The following is a 23,751-nucleotide window of genomic DNA, read 5'->3' as shown; positions in this document are numbered from 1 at the left end:
TCGATGAGGCACATTTTGCCCGTAAATATATACCCGAAGCCTCTGAGAATTAAAACCTTTCTTCTATTGACAATATCGAATTGAATACCGACTACGCAATCGAAATCCTTTTCCCCAATAATTATGTATTAGGGGGGTTAGTTAAGGCGCACCGTACATGACATTGTTTTATAAGGAGGCGATACAGTCACGGCATTGTCTCAATTTGAACTTCTATATCTCAAAAATGGTAAAATCTACTAAAATGTCATACAGGACAACTTTGTAGAGGATTTTCAGTGCTACAACATTTTCTCTAATCCCATTTAAATTGGTCTTACGGTTTCCAAGTAAAATCGTGAAAGCTTGAAAAAACCCCTAAAAATGTGAACTTTGATCGCGATTTATTAAAAAGGACTCCGGCGATTTTTTTTTTATTTTTCGCATCTATAAACATTGTAGTTTCAGAATCCGCAAAAACTTCCCAGGTTTAAGCACCTTCCATTTAAGGTTGGTTCAGGCGCACCGTGTGTTGCGGAGGAGGTACCTGAAGGAATGCATTGGGATAATCAATTTTGCAATTGGATCTTATTTTGGGAGTTATTTTTATCGATAGACAGCCCGCCCTCCAGTCAGAGGTTTTGAACCACTATGTCAAAAGGCATGGACTTGTCCACGACTTGTCGACTACAACAAGAACAGAACCACAAGAAGCAACATCGGCATACATTTTAAAGGATCTTCAAACAGACCCTACACTGAACATAAACAAAAATGTTGAATTTTTCTGAGGGAGGTACCTTAAGAAGCGGACCTATATATAATCGAACTTTATATACGATTCCCATAAACATTAACATGTGCAAAGTATGGACCAAATAGGTCTTAATCTTTTGTGGGGAGGTACCGGAAAGTGTGGGCCGATATTGCCCATCTTCAAACTTAAATTAAGGTTGGACAAAGTATTACGAAGGCGAAATTTTGGACTGAAAAGGTTGATCCATTCGATAGCTAACGTGCGCTCCAGCCACCACTCGTGGTGCCATAGGTGTTTTTTTCACCTTTCGGTCGTTTTCTGAGAAAGTATGGACTTGCCCCTAAAAAAACTTGTACCGTCTTATTGGGGGCAGCGGATACATGTTTTTACAACAAAAGTCAAAACGATTCGAGAGCAGGTCTTAAACTAAACTTTTCCTAAACTTTATGTTGGAGGTAACCTAAGGATTGGATCGATATAGTCCATATTCGCAGAGACATAGATCTTTCGAGAGTTATCGTTCACACCATTTTAGCAAACAGTTTTGAACTTTTGTGGGGTAGGTACCCGAAGCAGTGGACCGATATGACGCATCTTCGAACTTAAACTAAGGTTGGACAAAATATTACGAAGGTCAACGTTTGGACCGAATCGGCTGATCTCTTGGAGAGTTATCGTGTGCTCGTTAGTCTTAAGGGATTTGTGTACTAAAAGATTATAACGTTGTAATGAGAACCAGAAGAACTAATAAAAAAAAATATTTAAAATGGACCCATATTCATATTCGATCTGGATATAAGTATATGATGAATATAATGAAAAGGGTGGACCACTCTCGATGGTGATCATGCTCAGCATTTATTTTATTTGATGGTTCCAGCGTTTTTTTTTTTGAGCTTTTAAAACGGTCCTCAAAAATTCCTTAATTCAAGATTTTTTTCAGTGGGCCATATTGTCCATCTCCGAACTTGAGTTTGGAATAAATATGACCATAAAAAAAGATTAAATTAAATCGAGTTCTCAATTCATGAGTTACCGCAGCAACAATAATTTTATTTGGTTATTCTGGGCTTTTTATAGCTTTTGTACTACTATCTTAGGTAATCAGGTCACATGGACTAACGATCCTCTAAACAGTCTATGTACTCCAATAAATCGCAAATTGTTGAAATTTAGTGGACGAGATTTTGAGATATGTGTGTGTCCATCTGTCCATTATAAGTTGTAATCAAACTCCAGGCCGCAATTTTGGACCGATCGTCACGAAATTGTGCATGGAGATCGGGTTTAAACCACCGTTGCCAAATCTTCAATGGTGGAAAACTACCCCTCAGTAACGTTGTCGTCATTTTCTGAGTATTTCAGTCATGAAAAACTTCTCTACAAGTGGTGTCTTAGGGCACGCCGTTCGGACTCGGCGGTAAATTGTTGTATGTATATATCCCAGTGGGTGCCCTCACCTTTATGTAAAACTTCTTTACAAGTGGTGTCTTAGGGCACGTCGTTCGGAAATATGAATCCAGGTGCACTCATTGATATGAGAGAAGTCTACTTTGTCCTTTATGGGATGTTTGTGGAACAATTATTATACCCTCAGCCTTTAGGCTAGAAAGGGTATATACACTTTCATACGGGCAAAATGTGCTTCATCGAAATAATGGTTTTAGACCCCAAGTATGTTTGGACCAAATGTGTTTCAGACAATTTGGAGTCGATTGAGCAATGTCCGTACGTCTGTCTGTCTGGCTGGCTGGAGCGCACGATAACTCTCGAACGGATCAATCGATTCGGTCCAAAATTTGGCTTTCGTAATATTTTGTCCAAACTTAGTTTAAGTTTGAAGATGGGTTATATCGATCCACTCCTTCCGGTACCTCCCCCACGAAAGATCGAAAATGTTCGGAAAATATGTGTGCACCATAACTCTTGAATGGAGTAACGGATTTGAACAATACTTTGCATATCGTGAAATATCTACCAGACTTAGATGAGGTTCCAATATGGACTCGATCGGTTCACTCCTTCGGGTACCTCCCACACAAAATTTCAGATAAGTTTAGTTTAGGACCTGCTCTCGAATCACGTTGATTTTTGTTTTAGCAACTTGTATTAACTGCCCCTCATACGACGGTACAATTTTCATCAAGGGCAAGCCCATACTTCCTGAGAAAATAGCCTGAAAGTTGCATAAATCCCCTATTACACCGTGTGAGGCGATTGGAGCGAAAGATAACTCTCGAACGGATCTGCCGATTGGGTCCAAAATTTGGCCTTAGTAATATTTTGTCCAAACATAGTGTAAGTTTGAAGACAAGCCATATCGGTCCACCTCTTCAGGTACCTCCCCCACAAAATTTTAAAAATGTTCGGGAAAATTGTTCGTACGGTAACTTTTGAAGGGAATGGCCGAATTGGTCCATACTTTACACATCCTAATATATCTACCAGATATAGATCAGGTTCAAATATGGACTATATTTGTCCACTTCATCCAGTACCTCCCAAACAAAATTTCGGATAAGTTCATTTTAAGACCTGCTATCGAATCACTTTGATTTTTGTTGAAGCAGCTTGTATTCGCTGCCTCAATTACGATTGTAAAAGTTTATTCAGGGGCAAATCCACACTTCTCAAGCAAACACCCCGAAGGGTGTAAAAACCACCTATGGCCCAATATTTTTAAACCCCTCTAAATACATACGTTTTTTGGGAAAAAATTGTTTCAAAATACACTGGCTGAGGGTATATATCCGTCGGCCAAGCCGACGGATACTTTTTTACTTGTTATATTATTATTTAAGCTTGATGTGATGTGATCACATGGTCGGCCCCGTCCGGCTATAGCCTTTGCTTACTTGTTTTGTTTTGCCTTATTAGGACAAACGTCATTTTTAGATTGATATTTGAAATAATTCTCTTTTCCTAAGACCTAAGAGGTACATTGAAAAATTAGGATCTATGTTATACGTTTCGAGCAAATGGTTTACTCCCTCGAACTCGAACCACTCGCACTTTTATGGTGGTGGTACCAAAAGATTTGAATCAATATGGCCCTGATATAATTTTTGATAAAATATTAAGTGGTACAAATTTTGAACCATTTCGGATGATGTGCTGAAAAGATGTCGTGAGACCCTGCGTGACGGACTGTCTGTTTCAGACAATTTGGTGTAGATTTAGCTATGTCCGTCCGTCTGGCTGGCTGGCTGGTTGGAACACAGGACAACTCTCAAACGCATCAACTAGCTAAAGCGCTAATAGTTCAGTCAAAATAGACATTGAAATAGCAAAAATTCCCACAAAACTGAATTTTGGAGGAGAACTAGGGTTTCCAATTAGAAGCAATATCCTAAAAGTACCCATCGATCCCAAGTGTGCAAAAACAATTATTCGAGGACAAAGGTCAAAATTTAGGGATTTTTTAGGTTTTCGAATTTTGAAAACTCTGGGTCTAATTAAAAAGTGACTCGAGCAAATATTGTAGACAGACAAAAGGGAAATACGCACATATTCAGGTGAACCGACTGAAATAACCGGAGTACCTAAAGGCTGAGGGTATAGTAATCCCTTAAATTAGGATGTGTAATGCCTTGCACGGTGACAGCCCACCTAAGCGACATCTAGATCAGAACAAAAACAAAAAATCTCAATGACGACCTAACACAAGGTTTAGTCCTACTCCTTATATACTGAATACTCACTCTAGATTCTATTTATCCATTACCTTCAACACGAAACTCAGTTGAAGGAATCAAAACGAACTTTAATATCAACCTTCCCTAAAACAATGTAAGATTTTCACCATCAATTTATTCATTCATTCCATCAATCCTTTAACAATTTCCATTTCCTTAATGTCCTCCCTTTTTACACATTTAAAAACACTTTTTTAAATTTTGTTTATTCACATTTACAAAATGACAAAATGTGTTGTAAACAACTCGTTACGGAAATTTATTACAATCAATTTTCCGGAACAAAGAACTTTACTAGAGTTCAAACGAAAAAAGTTATGGGAAATGATATCACAATCGAAAACAATCTGTTACGAAACCGAAATAAACTAATTTTACAAAAAACCTGTGGGTTGATAAAAAATCCTGAAATTCTTTACATATCTTTCTTCATATGTGTGTTTGTTCAGGAAGAAATTTATGACTTTTCAATGTGTATCGAGTAAAAACATTAATTTGCTTTCCACCAGCGCGTATGACTGTTATAACATATTGTAGTCGGCCAAATAAAGCAGTCATACGCCACCTGGTAAGATAAGAGTCTCATATTTTTTTATTCATTATTTATGTTCCGTTTTACGGAACGTTGCTCAGTGGGAAAAAATACTGATCTAGAGTGCAGAAAATCAGAAAATGGACTTGAAAGAAGACATGAAACAATAGTACAGTATTAAACAATAGTACACAATAAATGTGGTCTGTAGAGTGATTCTGTGAAAATTCGCCTTTGGTCCCATACAAATTTGTATAGGGCCAAAGCCGAATTTAAAAGAAATCGCTCTACAGACCACATTTATTGCCCAATCGATGAAACAGTTTACCAGTTCTTTGTAGTGGCTAAACAAGTAATCCTACAAAAAATTTTCAAAATCGGGTCAGATTTTAATTTTAGCTATATTTAGGGCCCATGGAATCTCTGAGGCCCCAGTGGCACGTGTTAACATATTCCGATTGAGCTCAAACTTTGAAAATCTTAGTTTTTAACAAAACTAATCATTTTGGGAGGGTGCCGCATAAAAAAATCCGACATCGATTTTTTAGTATATCTATAACATAAACAATATAAGTTACAGCCGACAAATTTCTAACATTAACCCACCCCAACCCAATCCTGGCATAGGCGCCCCACCCCCAACATATTTCATAATACGAATAATTTTGGTATTTATAATTATTTTTTGAATACAAATTATTTGGATTTCTATTCTTTAGATGTTGTCTGTTAACGGTACACGGTGCTCTTGAAACAGTTTTAAATGGAGGGTGCTTACACCTTGGAAGTTTTTGCGGATTCTGAAACTACAATGTTCATAGATGAGAAAAATCAAAAAACAAAAAAAAAAAAAATCGCCGGAGCGAAATTTATGTCTAAGTGCAGTTTAAGGTCTGTTCGATGATCCTTGGAAAAAGTATACCGATGCTGTTCGTTGTGGTCCCGTTTACAGCGACATTATGTTTTCCGTGGACAAGTCCATGCTTCCTGGTATACTGATCAAAATGTTATAGTATGACCCACTAAAGTGACTAGTAGGCGCTATACAAATCGAAAATATATGACCCCTAAAATAAAATAAATTTCCATGATGGACTATGTCGTTCCATTCCTTCAAGTACCTCCTTCGCAACATTTTGAACTTTAAACCTGATCCACATTTTTGTCGGCAAGTTCAAATGTCCAAAAATAGCCACAGAATTCTGTACGTAGATGAAAGTTTCGATTCATATAGACTATCTTGGTCGGCAAAGCCGACTGATTCTTTTGTTCTTGTTTGATTGGCAAGTCCATAATTCTTGAAAAATTACCTGAAAGCTGTAAAAACACCTACGGCCAGCAAGTGTAGTGGCTGGTGCACCCGACAACACTCGAACCGAATACCGCGTTCGCCCACACTTTGCATATTGTAATATTTCATCGATTATTATATAAAATTCGAAGATGGTGCTTATAGGTCCACGTCTTCTGGGACCTCTCCTACAAAAGTTCGAAAATATTCGCTAAAATGGTACGTGCGATATCTCAAAATGCAATAAATTTGGTACAAACTTTGGATCTCGAAATATTGTGCTCAAACTTAGTTTAAGTGCGGTTATGGGTATACTCAAAGATTCTTTGGAAATTTTTACCGAAGTAGGAGTACTTTCGGCCCTGTTTTTCATGGGAGAGTCAATGTTTCCTGATAAAATGGTCTAAAGGTCTAAACTATATGGTGACTGGTGGGCGCGATATATATCGAGAGGAGTGACTCCATCCCTTTAGGTAACTCCCACGCAAAACTTTTGAGCTTTAATCTAAATCCATATTTATACCCTCAGAATTTATGCTAACGAGGGTATATACACTTTCATACGGGCAAAATGTGCCTCATCGAAATAATGGTTTTAGACCCTATCTATGTTTGGACGAAATGTGTTTCAGACAATTTGGAGTCGATTGAGCAATGTCCGTCTGTCTGGCTGGCTGGAGCGCACGATAACTCTCGAAGGGATCAACCGATTCGATCCCAAATTTGGCTTTCGTAATATTTTGTCCAAACTTAGTTTAAGTTCGAAGATGGGCTATATCGGTCCACTCCTTCCGGTACCTCCCCCATAAAATTTCGAAAATATTCGGAAAATTTGTGTGCACGATAACTCTTGAAGGAAGTAACCGATTTGATCCATACTTTGCACATCGTGAAATTTCTACTAAACTTAGATGAGGTTCCAAAATGGACTCAATCGGTCCACTCCTTCGGGTACCTCCCACACAAAATGTCGGATAAGTTTAGATTAGGACCTGCTTTCGAATTGCTTTGATTTTTGTTGCAACAACTCGTATTCATTGCCCCCCATACGACGGTACAAGTTTCATCAGGGGCAATTCCATACTTCCTGAGAAAATAGCCTGAAAGATGCAAAAAGCCCCTATAACACCATGTGTGGTGGATGGAGCGCAAGATAACTCTCGAACGGAACTGCCGATTCGATCCAAAATTTGGCCTTCTTAATATTTTGTCCAAACATAGTTTATATTCGGAGATAAGCCATATGGGTCCACCCTTTCAGGTACCTCCCCCACAAAAGTTCAAAAATGTTCGGAAAAATTGTGTGCACGATAACTCTTGAAGGGAATGACCAATGTAGTCCATACTTTGCACATTCTAATATAACTACCAGATATAGATCAGGTTCGAATATGGACTATATTTGTCTACTCCTCCTGGTACCTCTCACACAAAATTTCGGATAAGTTCACTTTAAAACCTGCTCTCGAATCGCTCTGATTTTTGTTGAAGCGATTGCATTCGCTACCTCCATTATGACGGTAAAAGTTTTTTCATGGGCAAATCCATATTTCTTAGGAAAACAGCCCGAAAGGTGTAAAAAATCCCTATGTCACCATGTGTCGCTGTCGGAGAGTTCACCCGATTTGGTCCAATATTTGGTCTTCGTCTTATTATATCCAAACTTAGTTTCATGGGGCAATACCGGTCCACAACTTCCGATACTTCTACCCAATATTTAAAAAATGTCACTAAAATGCTAGGACGATATCACTTGAATGGAGCAACCAATTTAGTCTAAACTTTGGATCTCCTAATATTTTGTCAAAATTTAGTTTAACTTCTAAAATGGTCCATTTCGGTCATCCATAAGGGTACCTTCCCCACAAAGGTTCAAGGTTTAATTTGGCCCAAACATTGGATCTCCTAATATTTTGTCTAAATTAATTCAACTTCTAAACTGGCCCGTATCGGTCCTCTTCTTAGGGTACCCCCCACAAAATTTAACATTTCTGTCTATAATGGACCAAGCCCGTCCATTCCTTTAAGTACCTCCCACGCAACTTTTTTGAACTTTAATCCTAATCCACATTTTTGTCGTCCAACTCACAAGGGCCACAAAATTCTGAAATATATATTCGTTCTGTCTGTAGATGAAATTTTAAATTCACATATGCTGAGGGTATATATCTGTCTGCAAAGCCGACTGATACTTTTGACTTGTTATCTATTACTTTTAACTTTATTATAAAAGATGATTTGGGTATGATTGGAAAGTTTTCACATCTTGTGTGTTCCTAGAAATTTAGTCTATTTGTACTATATAATGAGCTGGGCGTAAAAAATAACATCCTGCAACTATTGGATGTTATTGTTTTACGGCCGTTATGCAGTACAAATCTTCAATAATTAACATCTTTCAATAGAAACTAAATGTCATATTAATCCTCCTGCATATATCCTTGTCATCAATTGACATGCAAATTGTTAATCAGTTCAGCTGTGATGATCCTATTTTATGTCAACTACCAAACTTTGTTATTCTGTCATTTGAAAATGTCAATGATGTCTGTGATTGTACAGGGTGTAGTATAACAGTTTAGATGTCAAAAAGAAAGAAAGACATGAATAAATGTAAACAATGGTGAACTGGTTGCGAAGATATACACAAAGACATGCAAAATGAAAGGATGATGGTAAACACATGAGTGTGCGAGTGTGTGTGTGTATAAAGAACCTATATCAAAAATACATACATGTGGATGGATGTATGTGTATGTATGTGAAAGTGGATGAACTACTCTACTCTCAGGTGCAAATATAAATATAAGTGAGTTAAATAAGGCAGTTACACTATGAACAACAAACATACATATCTAGGCAAAGATACAAAGAGTGCATGAGCACACAAACACAAACGTAACAATGTTGTGTGTACTTAGATATGTTTGAGTGTTAAAACATCAAGTCAAATGTTGAAAAATAGGTTTCAGTAAAGAGTAGTGTCGTTTGTTGGTTTCTTTTTTCTTCTTTATTTGTGAGGAGTTCACGTTTGTAGTGAAGTTGGGTTTGTACGAGTGAATGTGTTGCCTTTGTAGAGAATTTTCTTCATCATTCCGGTTTTAAAGAACATAGAGGAGAACCATGAAAATTGAAATATGCCGTAGGAAAAAAATTACAAATAACTAGGAATTATAAAGAAGAAGAATATTTATAAAAAACGAAAACTAAATATTGAAACCATAAAGGAAATTTAGAAGAAATATTCAGAAAAGAAAAAAAGAGGTGTGTAAACATTTCAATATTTACAGACCAAGGGCGAGGGAGGAAAATCTTAAAGATCAAAAACATTAGAATGAAAAGAAAAAAATAATAATAAAATACACAGAAGAAGAGGAATAACTTCAAACGCATTCACATGCGAAGAAGAGGAAATGTGTTAATCTAAGACAGAGATAGAGAGTGGCAAAGAGTTAGGGTAGGGTTAGAAGGTAGCTCAGAAAGTTTGTTTTTGACACACACACCTACACAAGCATACATACATATATTGTCATAGAATATGTACGCATGGATGTGTGTGCATGTGTCAGCTATTGCTTTTATTTTTCTTATTCAAAAGCCAAAAAAAAAAATAGAAAGAAAAAAACGGAAAATCAAACAAAACAAAAAACATAATTGAGAACATCAAGCTCACACAGAAACGCACACACACACAGTTATGTACACAGAACACAAAACAAATTTTACCTCTTGTGGTGGTACATCATAAGTACGTGTACGTAAGTCCACACGAGCGTATGAATCAATGCACGGCAGAATGAAGAATATACCTAAAGTGTCATCGTTGGCATCATCACCATCATCATTAGTTTTGTTGTTGTTGTCGGTGTTTGTTGGTTGGTTGGTTGGTGATGTTTACGTTTGTCATTTTTTTGTTGGTTTGTTATGTGATTTTAGATTTTATACAGGTGAGACAGAGCATGTGTGTTTGTTTGTGTGTTTGATGTCATTGTTGTCGTTGTTGTTATTATTAACAAAGTGTTGGTGAAAAATTAGTTAGTGTGTTTGTCAAAAAATAGAAATAGTTTAAAGAAGGAAGGAAGTATTCAATACAATGTTAATTACAAGTGATATTGTCTGAGAGAGCAGATGTTATTATCTATAGGTGGGGGTCTTTAGCTAGACACTGTAGTACTTACCCGGTCCTTTGGCACCACCTTGCATTAAACGACCCAGTCGAAAAATAACAGCTCTTTCATATTCTTGCACCACCTGTGAAACATAAAAGAAAATACGCAGGGAAGTAATTATTGAAATCGTCGATTTATTAATAAACACAAAAAGGGATGAGGCTGGGTTTGCGCCCGAGCTTTTTTCAGATCAAATTTCATTTGAGAAAAGATATACATATTTTATTAAATTATGTGGAAAATTATATGATTGAAAACAAGTGAAGCAGAAAGTCTATGACTGTATGAAAACTATAACAGGAGTGGTGAACAGAGAAGCTCCCATATCGCTCATTTACTCAAAGAGTGCCATATCTATGGGGTGGCGTAGAGGATGAAAGATACAAAGGAACGGCCCTGATCGGACATTGACCTCCCCGTTGTGTCACCTGGGGAGCTGCCTTTAACACCCGTTATAGGTAGCGAGCTAAAATTTGGATTTGGGCGTTGGGGTAGTAACCCTCCCCTAGAAAAAGCAGCCTACTATGAAAAAACGAAAGAAAAGTAAAACAAACCCCTCAAAAGTTTACGAACCCCGCAAACGTTTTAACGACCATGATATGCGAATCTGCATCTGGAATGTTCGCACTCTTTATAGAGAAGGTGCAGTATACGCATTGGTAGATATACTTGAAAAGAACAAGGCCGACATAACTGCCATACAGGAAATACAATGGATTGGTAAAGGCGTCTCCGATAGGCAGAGCTCCGATATGCTCGTTTTTAATCGCGATTGAAAAGTACTCGCGAGTGGGAGTACTCGAAGAGTGCGAGTAAAAAGTCCGATTTGCTTGTTTTTACTCGCGAGTGAAAAATACCTGCGAGTGGGAGTACTAGAAGAGTACGAGTTTTACAAGAACTTTACTCTCCACTCTTTTGTTTTATTTGGGAGCACTCGCGAGTACGCTTGGGTTTTATTTGGGAGCACTCGCGAGTACGCTTGGGTTTAAAAATAAGAGTGCAAGTGAAAATACTCGAAATAGAGTACGAGTTTACTCGAAGAGTAAAATCGAGTAAAAAAATATTTTTTTGCGAACAGGTTCTGATGTTCCTGTGGACTGAAGGTGGGTGGTCGGAGTCCAGAGGATGTTGTTCCGAAGTTCGGAAGAGGATGGTCGGAGGTCCAGAGGAGGTTGTTCCGAAGTTCGGAGGAGGGTGGTCGGAGGTCCAGAAGAGGTTGTTCTGAAGTTCGGAGGAGGGTGGTCGGAGGTCCAGAGGAGGTTTTTCCGAAGTTCGGAGCTGGTTGGTCGGAGGTCCAGAGGAGGTTGTTTCGAAGATCAGAAGTGGGTGGTCGGAGGTTGTTCGGAACTCCGAACTCCTTCCTCTGAACCTCCGACCACCATCATTCGAACTTCGGAACAACCTTCTCTGGACATCCGACAAACCACCTCTGAACTTCGGAACAACCTCTTCTGGACCTCTGAAATTCCGAACAACCTAATTCGAACATCCTGACAACCTCATACGAACCTCCGAACACACAAACGGCCAAAAAATAAATTTTTCCTACTCGATTTTACTTTTTTTTACTCGATTTTATTCTTCGAGTAAACTTGTACTCTACTTCGAGCATTTTCACTCCCACTAGTTTTTTCTTGCAAAACTCGTACTCTACAAGTACTCGTACTCGCAAACAGTTTTCACTAGCGAGTAAAAACGAGCAAGTCTGAAATATGCTTCGCGAGTCACGAGTACAAATAGAGTATACCCGATTTATTTTTTCCACTCGCGCGAATACTCCCGTTCGAACTCGCTCGAATTTTACTCGCGAGTAGAATTCGAGCGAGTATTTCGGAGCTCTGCCTAAAGGTGACGCACTGTACTATAGCTGTCATGACACAAAGCATGAGTTTGGTTGCGAAGTTGGGTGTAGTTGTTCGGAGGTTAAAACATCTGGTCTCCAGCTTCACCCTAGTGAATGAAGGACTCGCTACAACTCGATTAAAAGCAAAATTCTTCAACATCAGCTTTATTTGCGCTCATGCTTACACTGAAGACAAGGACAAACAGACCAAAGATACATTCTACAAGCGCTTAGAAGACATAAAAATTGCGCTGCCCATGACATAAAAATTATTCTGGGCGATTTTAATGCCAAAATTGGAAAGGAGCATATCTTTGGCCCAACAGTCGGGAAATTCCGTCTCCACAGCGAAACATCTGACAATGGCATGTGGCTGATAGTAGATGGTAGTTAACAGTACCAGATTTAAGCATCTCGATATTCATAAGGGTACCTGGGTGACTCCAGATCAAAGAACAAGTAATCAAATAGATCATGTTGTGATAGATGGGAGACATTCATAGAGCGTGTTGGATGTACGGTCGTTCCGAGGAGCAAACATAGATTCGGACCACTACCTTTTTGCAGCAAAGATACGTACATATCTAAACGTTGCAAATAAAGCACGAACTTGTATCTGTTCGCGGAAGTTGGACATTGGTAGGCTGCAAACACTACAGATAGCCACAGCAAATTCCACTCAACTAAGCCAATTGCTTAATGAAAGCACTCCTCGCCAAGATAATCAGCACAATGGCAAAATATTGCCCACTCCATGCAAACAGCCGCAAAATCCATACTTGGATAACAGAGAGATCCACCAAGGAATCCATGGTATGATCAGCAGTGTCGTGCTGCTACCGAAGAGAAAAATGCGGCATATAGAGCCACTCTGCAACCAGTAGCAACGCGTAGCGCACGAGATAGGTATCGGGAGAAAAGGAGAAATGTCTTTTCCGTAGGAAAAAAGAGAATTGGAAAGGCGGGAATGTGAAAAAAATCGAGATGTGCAGGAGCCAGAATGAAGTCCGAAAATTCTACCAAAGAGAGAAACATCAATTTGATGGCTTTGGTAAAGGCGCATGCTCCTGTAGAGAGAGATCAGCAATGTTATCTGGTAACTGATACAGATAGTGTGCTAAGGATATGAAAAGAACATTTTTCGAAACTGTTGGTATCCGAAAGTAGCGAAGACGGCGAAGATACCACAATCCCAGAAGATGGTATTGAATTTATACCGCCCAGCCAAGATGAGACAGCTATGAACCGGCTGAAGAATCATAAGGCAGCAGAAGCCTATGGCTTACCAGCCGAGATGTTCAAAATCGGAGGCGACACGCTGATAAGGTGTATTCATCAGCTAGTTAGCACTATCTGGCAGTAAGAACGAGTACCCGACGATTGGAACCTTAGCATCCTGTGCCTTGTCCACAAGAAATGAGATAAGACTGTATGCTCTAACTATAGGGGCATAAGTCTTCTCCCTATTGCCTACAAGATAGTGTCAGGGATAATGTGCGAACGACTAAAGCCTATGGTCTATGGAATAATTGGGCCATACAAATGCGGCTTTAGAACTGGCAAATCCACCATTGACCAGATATTTACCCTGCGGCAAATCCTGGAGAAGACCCAAGAGATGCAGATCGACACCTACCACCTTTTTGTCGATTATAAAGTAGCTTTCGACAGCCACCTACGTTCAAAGGTATTCCAAGCCATGTCTGATTTTAGACAAAATATAAAATTACTACTTGGTCAGTCTTTTCAAAGAGCTAGACAGATATCAGTGCTAAATTTTTGTGCTAAATCAAGCATGATTTGAAGTATTTTAGTACTCCATAAACTCAAAAAACTTTTCTTATTTGATTTATGCCAAACTCATAAGCTGTAACTCATTGAGTTTAACTAATAAGCTGTAACTCGTTGAGTTTTAGAGATATATAGAATAAAAAAAGAAAAAAAAATCTTAAATAAATGCAAAAATTTTTTTTAATACTTACTTTAAAGCAGACAAATAAACTAAAAGGTAGTGTTAAAATCACCAGTGCTACCGACAGGACTATTAATAATGTGCCACATGTTGAAGATTTATCTCCGATATCCTCTTCCGCTGCAATGAGAGAAAAAAGAGAAAAAAAAACACAAAAAAACAACAGATAAACGGCAATGTATTAGTAAGATAATATACTTTAAGCGGATTACACTGTGCGACAACCAAAAAAATGACAAGGAAAACTGAGTAGATTATGAAAGTAGAGCTAAAAATATGAGACACGTGTATCGGCGTTTTTAATGTTTACATCGGAAAAGAACCATAGTAGGCAGGGTAAGTTCCGCCCGTTTCTAGTTTTCTTTGCATTTTAGGTATATAGTGTCTTTGGCAACTTTACTGAGAATGATATGGGGAATATTTTTTAAAATTGTAACCATCATGCCGTTCATCAAAAGCATCTTTTTGGTCCTTTTTTCGAAAATCTTTCAAAAACTCCTTTTAAATGTGATCACATCGAATTCAAATATCCTACAAAATTATTCGCAATAAAATTGTACTATAGGTCTTAGAACACACCAAATCTGTTTATCTTATCTAATTGCTAGGAATCTCTAAAAATGAAAAACACGTTTTAGGGCTAAAGTCGGACTTTATCTGAGTTTATTTAAAGCTGTCTCACAAAACAATTTTAGAGAGATGATGTCAAAGACAAAAATGTTCTTCATTAAATTTCACTATGGGTCACCAAAGAACTGAAATGTCTATTTACATTATATATCATGAAAATATCAGTATCAATTTTGCTGAAAAACATGAAAATATTTCCCAATTTCTTTGATGAAATTTGTTTCCTTCTTTTTTTCCAGTTGATACCTGAAAGTAATATAAAACTTGGTTATAAGTGAAAACTGTCAAAAGAAGAAAAATTCTACACAAAATTTCCTTATAAGTTTCGGGATAAACCGTACATCTAGGTACACTAGTTTCTTATGAAAATTTGATTTCAAATTTATATATTTTAGGATGAAATTATTTGTTTTAATTTCGGACTGTCAATTTTACATAATTCCATACTGAATCAAAATCTGGCAAAATCCTTCACTTTTTGGGGATACTGTCAGTAAAAGAAATGTTCCAAATCAATTTTCACTATGAGCCTCAGAATAAAAGAAATCTGTATATAACATTCTTATCAGCCTTTATTTTAGAAATAGGCTTTAGGGCCATATTTTAAAATTTTTATCCAGACTTTCGTTGTGATTGGCCACTATAAATATCTTATTGATGGTTTTGGTTATGAATTCATACAGAAGATATTGTGTGCTTCATTTAAACAACTTTTGAAATGTTTGTGATGAATACACATATATTAGAAAAATATAGAAAACCCAGATCGGACTTTGTAAAATTGTGTATTTTTAACTTAATTTACGTAGTTAGGAAAGGTCTACGGCTATGGTCCAGTGAAAATATGATTAGATAAGATTTACAGATTTGGTGTGTTCTGAGACCTTTAATCAAATTTTATAACGAATAATTTTGTAGAATATTTGAATTAGATATGATCACATTTTAAAGGAGTTTTTTTGAAAGATTTTCGAAAGAAGGACCAAAAAGACCCTTTTGATGAACCGCATGAGGGTTAACATTTTTAACAAAAATATTTCCCATATCCTCCTCAGTAAAGTTGCCAAAGACACTATATACCTAAAATGCAAGGATTCCAAGATATCTTAACTCGAATATTTCGAAAAAAAAAACTAGAAATGGACGGAACTTTCCCCTCCTACTTTGGTTACTTTCCGATGTAGACTTTAAAATCGCCGATACACGTCTACGTCATCTACTCGATTTTCCCATAATTTTGAAAAAATAAAAATTTTGTTGCACAGTGTTATTGGATATTGCAACAGAGCAAAGAGCAAAACAAAAAATGAAAAGAAAACAAATCAAAGAAGGAAAAATAAAAGTTTCATTTCATCGACAGTTATGAATCATAACGTGAGCTTTAATAACTGTTATTGTCCACTTATTATTCATCCTGAACAAAATCGTATTACAGAAGATAAATGAATTCTTTCATTGATATTTATGGTGGCATATCATTTCTACTTTTGCTACTCCTCTGCAGGTAGTTCCTCTTCCTGCTAAATTTATACGACTTAAGTAGATAGATGGAAGAATGATGAATGAATATTCATTCGGTTTTAGATTTATGGTCGAATAGATAACAGTTTTGCAGTTTTAAAAAAAAGTAGTTGTAGTACATCAAATCGACCTATACATTGTTAGTTAGCTGGTAGGGAAGAAAATGCATGCACATATTAATCACTTACAGTGACTGTGTACGGTATAAATGGTTACACGTCTCTCGCGTCTTCCATCAACATCTGCAAGTAGACACAAACACACAAACAAACAGAAACATACAAGACGTATGATAAATTTGTTAGTCACACTCGGCAGGAGTTGGGGGATGGTATGACATTCATACATACATATTTGTGTCTTTATGTTTGTTTGTATGCATATGGAAGTGCATGCAGTTTGTTGGTATGTATGTGTGTGTGGATTCTTCTGTTTGTTGTTAAGCAAATATGTCGGTGTAAGTTGATAACTGCCAGAACGCTCAAAAATGCATGACAACACTTATAAAAACACAAACGCACACATACTTAAATGAGAAATGTCATACTCTGCGTTCTTCCGTTGTTTTTGTTTTTGTAACAGGAAGCGCGTTTTCCATGAAATATGAAACGAGCATTCTCGAACAAAATTTAAAAATTTCGTAACAATAAAAAGTCACTTGAAAACACTTAACTTAATTGCTTAACTATGTAACTGCTTACATGCATACATATGTACATCTATGTACAGTGTTACTTAGATAAACCCTAGTACGTTGCATGTATTCAGTATTGCGCAGAAAAGGTACGAATCAAAGACTTTAAAATATGTAATGTAATTTTAAACATGTAAAAAAGAGTAAAGTGCGGCCTTGCCGAATATTTCATACCCTCCCCCAATTGAATATTTTTTAGTTTTGTTTCCAGCCCACAATTTTAGGTGGAAATATTTTGTGACCACACATAGTCATATGCCAAAATATCGCCAGAAAATGTATCAAAAGAATGTCATCAATCGGGCGAGTTACTTAAATGGGGACTTAATCAAAGTGTGAACAAATTTTGACATTTGTTCGTGGAGAAGTTTTGCGATCACTGGGAACCTCAAATGTCAAATTACAGATAGTTCGGTCAATAAATGTAGCTAAATTCTTCAAAACACATAAAATGGGGAGGTACCATCATATGGGGCTATATCAAAACATGGACCTATGTTGAAATATTTTTTGTGGACCCGTTTTGTGAACACTGGGAACATTGATTGTTAAATTTCAAACGATTCGGTCAAAAGACCTAAAATCAGGGGCACCCCCTGATAGGCGCTGTTGCAACACATGGACTAACATACATACATATGTTGACAATTATTGGTGGAGAAGTTTTGACACCACTGGGAACCTGAAATATCAAATAACAGGTAGTTTGGTCAAAAAGTAGCTACAATTCTCAAATAACCTATAATCGTGAGGTACCTTTATATGAGGACTACACCAAAACATGGTCCTGCATTGACAATTTTCAGTCGAGAGAGATGTTATGGCCGCAAGAAACCTCAAGTGACAAATTACTGCTTGTTCGGTTAAAAATTGTATCTTAAATCTTCAAAATAACAAAAATCGGAAGGTACCGTTATATTGGTGCAATACCAAAACATATGTTGGTAATTTTTAGCTGAGGAGTTTTGTTACCACTGGGAACCTCAAATGGCAAATTACTGCTAGTTCGGAAAGAATGTAGCTAAAATTCGCAAAGTACCGAAAATCGGCAGGTACCGTTATATGAGGGCTATATCAAATCATGGAACTATGTTGACAGTTTTTAGTGGACATGTTTGTGGCCACTGGGAACCTAAAATGTGAAATTACAAGTAGTTCGGTCCATAAGTGTAGCTAAAACCCGCAAAATACCGAAAATCGGAAGGGACCGTTATATGAGGGCTACACCAAAACGTGGACCTATGTTCACAGTTTTTGGTGGAGATGTTTTGTTAAATTGCAGGTAATTCGTTCCCAAAATCCGCAAAATACCTAAAATAGGGATGTATCGTTATATGGGGGCTATACCAAGATGTGTTGTGACCACTGGGGATCTCAAATGTGAAATTACAGGTACATAGTTCGGTACATAGAGAAAGATGAACAGACCAAGAATAAATTCTAATAGCCCCTGGATAGAGCATATAACCGTTGCCCTGTTCTATGAGATTTTAATGATAAAATTGGGAAGGAAAATACTTTTTGCCTACACTGTCGGTATGTTCAGTCTTCATGACAAAGAAAATGAGGGCGATCGATTTCACCGGCAGAGACATGATAGTGAGCAGCACTAGGTTCCAACACCTCTACATACCAGGCCAGATCGATCATGTTTTAATAGACGGAAGACTCTCTTCCAGTGTATTAGATGTCAGATCGTTTCTAAGAGCGAATATCAATTCGGACGATGTCCTTGTAGCAGCCAAGGTATGTACACGTCTTAATGCTGCGACAAATGTGCGGAAACCTACTCTGTCCACATGCTGGAAGACTACACTCCTTGTCTCCATAATGTGCAAGCGTAGTTGCAAAAAATATCCCTCTTTCTTTAAACTGCCGCAAAATCTTTACGTGGATACCAAAAACCACCAACTAAAAATTCATGGTACGAATAGAAGAACAGAGCATGGTAGGGAATAGAAGATCAGAGCAACCCTGCAGTCATTAGCAAGACGAATCGCCAGGAAAAACATCGGGAGAAGGGAAGCGTATTTTCCGGAGAAAAAAGAAAGAGCAACAAAAACGTAAGTGTCAGAAAGTCGAGATGTTAACGAGCCAGAATATGGTAGGACAGTTTTAGCAGAGTGTAAAACACCAGACATGGTAGTGAGGAGCTCTAGCTTCCAAAAGCTCGACATAAACAAGGTCACTTGGATGACCCCAGGTGGGAAAAACCAGAAACCAAATCGATCATGTTGTAATAGATGGAAGATACTCTTCCAGTGTGTTAGATGTCAGATCAATTCCAAGAGCGATTATCGACTCAGACCATTTCCTTGTAGCAGCCAAGGTCTGAACTCGTCTTAATGCTGCGGCAAAAGTGCGCAAGCCAGGACGGAAGCCTACTCTAAATGAGTGTTTGCCACCCAGGCAACGTGAGGTCAAGACAGCAATTAATCGGCTGAAGAACAACAAGACAGAAGGAGCTGATGTCCTGTCTGCCGAACTGTGCAAGACCGTTGGCGACACAGTGATAAGGGGTATACCTCACTTGATTAGCAAAATTTAGATAATGAGAGCATATATATTAATTGGAACCTCAGTCTGATATGTCCCGTGCACAAGATAGCATGCAAGGTGGTTTGTGCCAACTACATAAGTCTCCTACCCATAGCACATAAAGTGCTGTCGGGCGTATTGCGTCGACGGCTAAAACCTATGGTCAATGGAATAATCGGGTCATACCAATACGGGTTTAATAACACTGTGCAATGCTGGAAATGCAAACAACTTCTAATGCGCATTTTCTGAAAGTACATATTAAGACTACAAAAACCTTAATTGGGTTTTGTGTTGTTAGATCGGATTTAGATTTTATGGCCTCATCTAAACCGACCTAAAATGAGCCTTTTTTCAAGTGATCGGACCTTTATCTCCGAAACTAATAAGAAGTTTGCTTTGCAGTCTTCAGCAATATTGTAGCCCTAAACTAGAAAAATCTGCATCTGGCGTATCAAACTCGTTAAAATATAGAAAAGTTTACATAATTTCTGGAATTAAGGTCAGTAGCAACTACGCTGTTGTGGGTTGAACCAAGTAACCATTATAAAAATTTTCCAAATAATGTGACCATCAATTCTTCAGAACATTCTGAAACTCTAAAATGGTTATTTCATGTTGTTTAAGGGGTATTTTATAAAATAGCTTCTACAAAACATATTTCAAACAATGTTTACACAGGCAGTTTATTCTCATGTTGGGGATTTCAATAAATTGTTGGAATATTTACCAAATTGTTGTTGAAAAAATTGCTAGGAACAAGGCGATAGAGTCATTTTACAACATTACAATGGTTTGAAGAGTTGTGCATTACATTCCAGCGAATATTTTTCCAAAAGGTAATATTAAGAAAAATTCAACAGTTTGGGAGATACGCTGCGAAATATACACAAATTATAGAATTTTTAGATATATTATAAAATTTGAGGCAATAAATGCAGCTTTTAGAGTTCACTATTCCTCCAAATATTTTCTTCTTGCTCTTATCTACAAGTTTGCTGCAGAAGTCAAAACAAGATTCATGATGGTTTGAGAGATACAGCCCCGATTTGTTATAAAAATTCGATATTTAACCATGTTTAGATGAGGCCATAAAATCCGAACCCGATCTAAGGAAAGAAAACCCAAATATGGTTTTTGCCTCTTGGTCCTCTACTTTCATAAAATTCTGGACAGAAGTTGTTTGCACGAGATTGGCTCAAAAATGTTGCACAGTGTAATTGTTCCACAAACATACCAGTCCGGACAAGGGAGACTTATCTCATATCAATGAGTGCACCCCGATTAATATTAGCTCAATGATATGTGACCTACTGTTTATCGACGAGTCCGAACGGCGTGTTTTAAGACACTACTTTTAGAAAAGTTTTACATGGCTAAGATACTCAATAAATGTCGCCAACATTACTGAGGGGTATTTTTGCCACCGTTGAAAATTTGATGTTGCCTGGCCGGGAAACCCACGACCTTCAGCGTGCAAGGCGGGTGTGCATTCCATTGCACCACGGTGGCACCCATACGGGTTTAGACCTGGAAAATTTTCTATAGATAAAATCTTCACCTTATGACAAACTCAAGAGAAGACCCAATGAAAACACATACATTCTTACCATTTATTCGTCGACTCTAAAGCCACCCAATAAGCCCACTAAGATATGCCTGAGTTTGGCATTTCTCTAAAATTAAAGATTATGCAGAAAAACATTAACTGACACGAATTTAGCAGTTAAAATAAAAAAGAATCTGGCTCTGGATCTATTTCCAATTCTAGGAAATTGGCTGTTTCGATGTGTTGTAGCCACAAAGCTACTACAGATAGCTGAGTAGGTTTGGCAGGGCAGTTGAAAAGGTACAGTGTGTTGTGCAAACGTTTTAAGGACCATGATCTGCGAATCTGCACCTGGAATGTGCGCACTCTCTATAGAGAAGGTGCAATTTACGCATTGGCAGATGTACTTGAAAGGTACAAGGCCGACATTACTGCCATACAGGAAATACGATGGAACGGGAAAGGCGTCACAACAACACCTAAAGGTGACCCACTGTATTATAGCTGCCATGACACAAAGCATGAGTTTGGTTGCGGATTTGTAGTTGATCGGAGGTTAAAACATCTGGTCTCCAGCTTCACCCCAGTGAATGAAAGGCTCGCTGCAATTCGATTAAAAGCCAAACTCTTCAACATCAGCTTTATTTGCGCTCATGCTCCCACTGAAGACAAGGACGAACAGACCAAAGATATATTTTACGAGCGCTTAGAAGAAACTTATGACCCATGACATTAAAATTATACTAGGCGAATTTAGGCGAGGTGCAAACATAGACTCGGACCACTACCTTGTTGCAGCAAAGGTACGTACCAAATTAAATGTAGCAAACAAAGTGCGAACAGACACAACATGGAATTTGGACATCGGTAAGCTGCAATCACAAAAAATAGCCACATCATATTCCACTCAACTGACCCAACTGCTTAATCAAAGCACTCCTCGTCCCGATAACATATCAGGACAATGGCAAAACATTGCTCACTCCATGCAAACAGCGGCAAAATCAGAACTTGGATACCAGAGACCTCCTCCAAGGAATCCATGGTATGACCAGGAGTATCGTGCTGCTACCTAAGAGAAAAATGCGGCATATAGGGCTACATTACAATCAGTAGCAACGCGTAGCCTATGAGAGAGGTATCGGGAGAAAAGGAGAGAGGAGAAACGTCTTTTCCGCAGAAAAAAGAGAGAGATGGAAAAGGGAGTGTGCACAAATCGAGATGTACAGGAGACAGAATGAAGTCCGAAAATTCTACCAAACAGTGAAAGATCAAACAGATGGCTTTGGAACTGGCACATCCTCCTGTAGAGACCAGCAAGGTAATCTGGTAACTGATACAGATAGTGTGCTAAGGATATGGAAAGAGCATTTTTCCAAACTGTTGGTATCCAATAGTAGCGAAGTCGACGAAGATACCACAGATCCAATCGCAGAAGATGTTATTGAATGTATACCACCCGGCCAAGATGAGGTAAAGACAGCAATAAACCGGCTGAAGAATAATAAGGCAGCAGGAGCTGATGGCCTACCAGCCAAGCTGTTTAAAGCCGGAGGCGACACGCTGATAAGGTATGCATCAGCTAGTTAGCTCCATCTGGAATACGTACCCGACGATAAGACTTTATGCTCCAACTATACGGGCATAAGTCTTCTCCCTATCGCCTACAAGATAGTGTCAGGGATATTGTGCGAAGGACTAAAGCCCATGGTCAACGAAATAATTGGACCATAACAATGCGTCTTTAGACCAGGCAAATCCACCATTGACCAGATATTTAAGATAAAGAGGTTGCAGGCAAGGAGACAGCCTTTCGTGCGACTTATTCAATATTTCGTTGGAAAAGGTTATGCGAGATGCGAAGGTCAAAAGAAGTGGCACAATCTACAATAATAGCCACATATTACTTGCTTATGCTGATGATATGGGCATCATAGGACGATCAGTAAAAGAAGTAACCGATACCTTTATGAAGGTCTAAGGGCAATCTGCTAAAGTGGGTCTGGCGGTAAACGACGAGAAGACCATGTTGATGGTGTCGACGCGCAATGCTACCATTGAGATCGGACTAACTGTTGACGTTGGTTCCTATAATTTTGAGGTAGTAAATGACTTCGTATACCTCGGCACCGCCATAAACACAACAAACGACATCAGTTGTGTATTGAATTTTGTTGGCCAACAGATGCTACCTTGGCTTAAGTAAGCACTTCAAAAACAAAGCCACAACTCGTCAAATAAAAATAACGCTTTACGAAACACCGATACTACCCGTACTGATGTATGGCTCCGAAGCCTGGGTACTTGCGCAGGCAGATATGGCAGTACTTGGCGTGTTTGAGAGAAAAATTCTTCGAAAGATCTACGGACAAATCTGCGTTGACGGTGAATATCGACGTCGTATGAACCACGAGCTGTATCTGCTGTACAACGACATCAATATTGTTAAACGTATCGAGATGCAGCGATTGCGTTGGCTAGGCCATATAATAAGAATGAGCGATGATGAACCCTCTAAAAAGGTGTATAAAATCGAGCTACATGGCAGTGCACGCAGAATGATGTTCCACTGATTTTACCA

General features: G+C 38.2%; 1 protein-coding gene across 3 annotated transcripts in view; it reads right to left on the bottom strand.

The window, feature by feature from the left end:
* The window catches only part of LOC141402440 (band 7 protein AGAP004871-like), a 115,594-nt gene that overhangs the window by 36,503 nt on the left and 55,340 nt on the right, over nucleotides 1-23,751 (bottom strand). For 2 of the 3 annotated variants that reach the window (XM_073983723.1, XM_073983725.1), the window contains exons 2-4: nucleotides 14,249-14,358; nucleotides 10,433-10,505; nucleotides 9,981-10,063 (exon numbers count right to left, since the gene is read on the bottom strand). In XM_073983723.1, the coding sequence (XP_073839824.1) occupies nucleotides 9,981-10,063; nucleotides 10,433-10,505; nucleotides 14,249-14,358 (266 nt within the window). Of the gene's footprint in view, nucleotides 1-9,980; nucleotides 10,064-10,432; nucleotides 10,506-14,248; nucleotides 14,359-16,577; nucleotides 16,632-23,751 lie in introns of all 3 variants that reach the window. The other variant, XM_073983724.1, reaches the window with a different exon arrangement.

This window comes from Musca autumnalis, unplaced genomic scaffold, assembly GCF_047663935.1.
Source record: "Musca autumnalis isolate F117 unplaced genomic scaffold, ASM4766393v1 scaffold_4, whole genome shotgun sequence".
Classification (NCBI taxonomy): Eukaryota; Metazoa; Arthropoda; class Insecta; order Diptera; family Muscidae; genus Musca; species Musca autumnalis.
The sequence above is the reverse complement of the archived record's forward strand: the minus strand, read 5'-3'. Positions and strand labels throughout refer to the sequence as shown.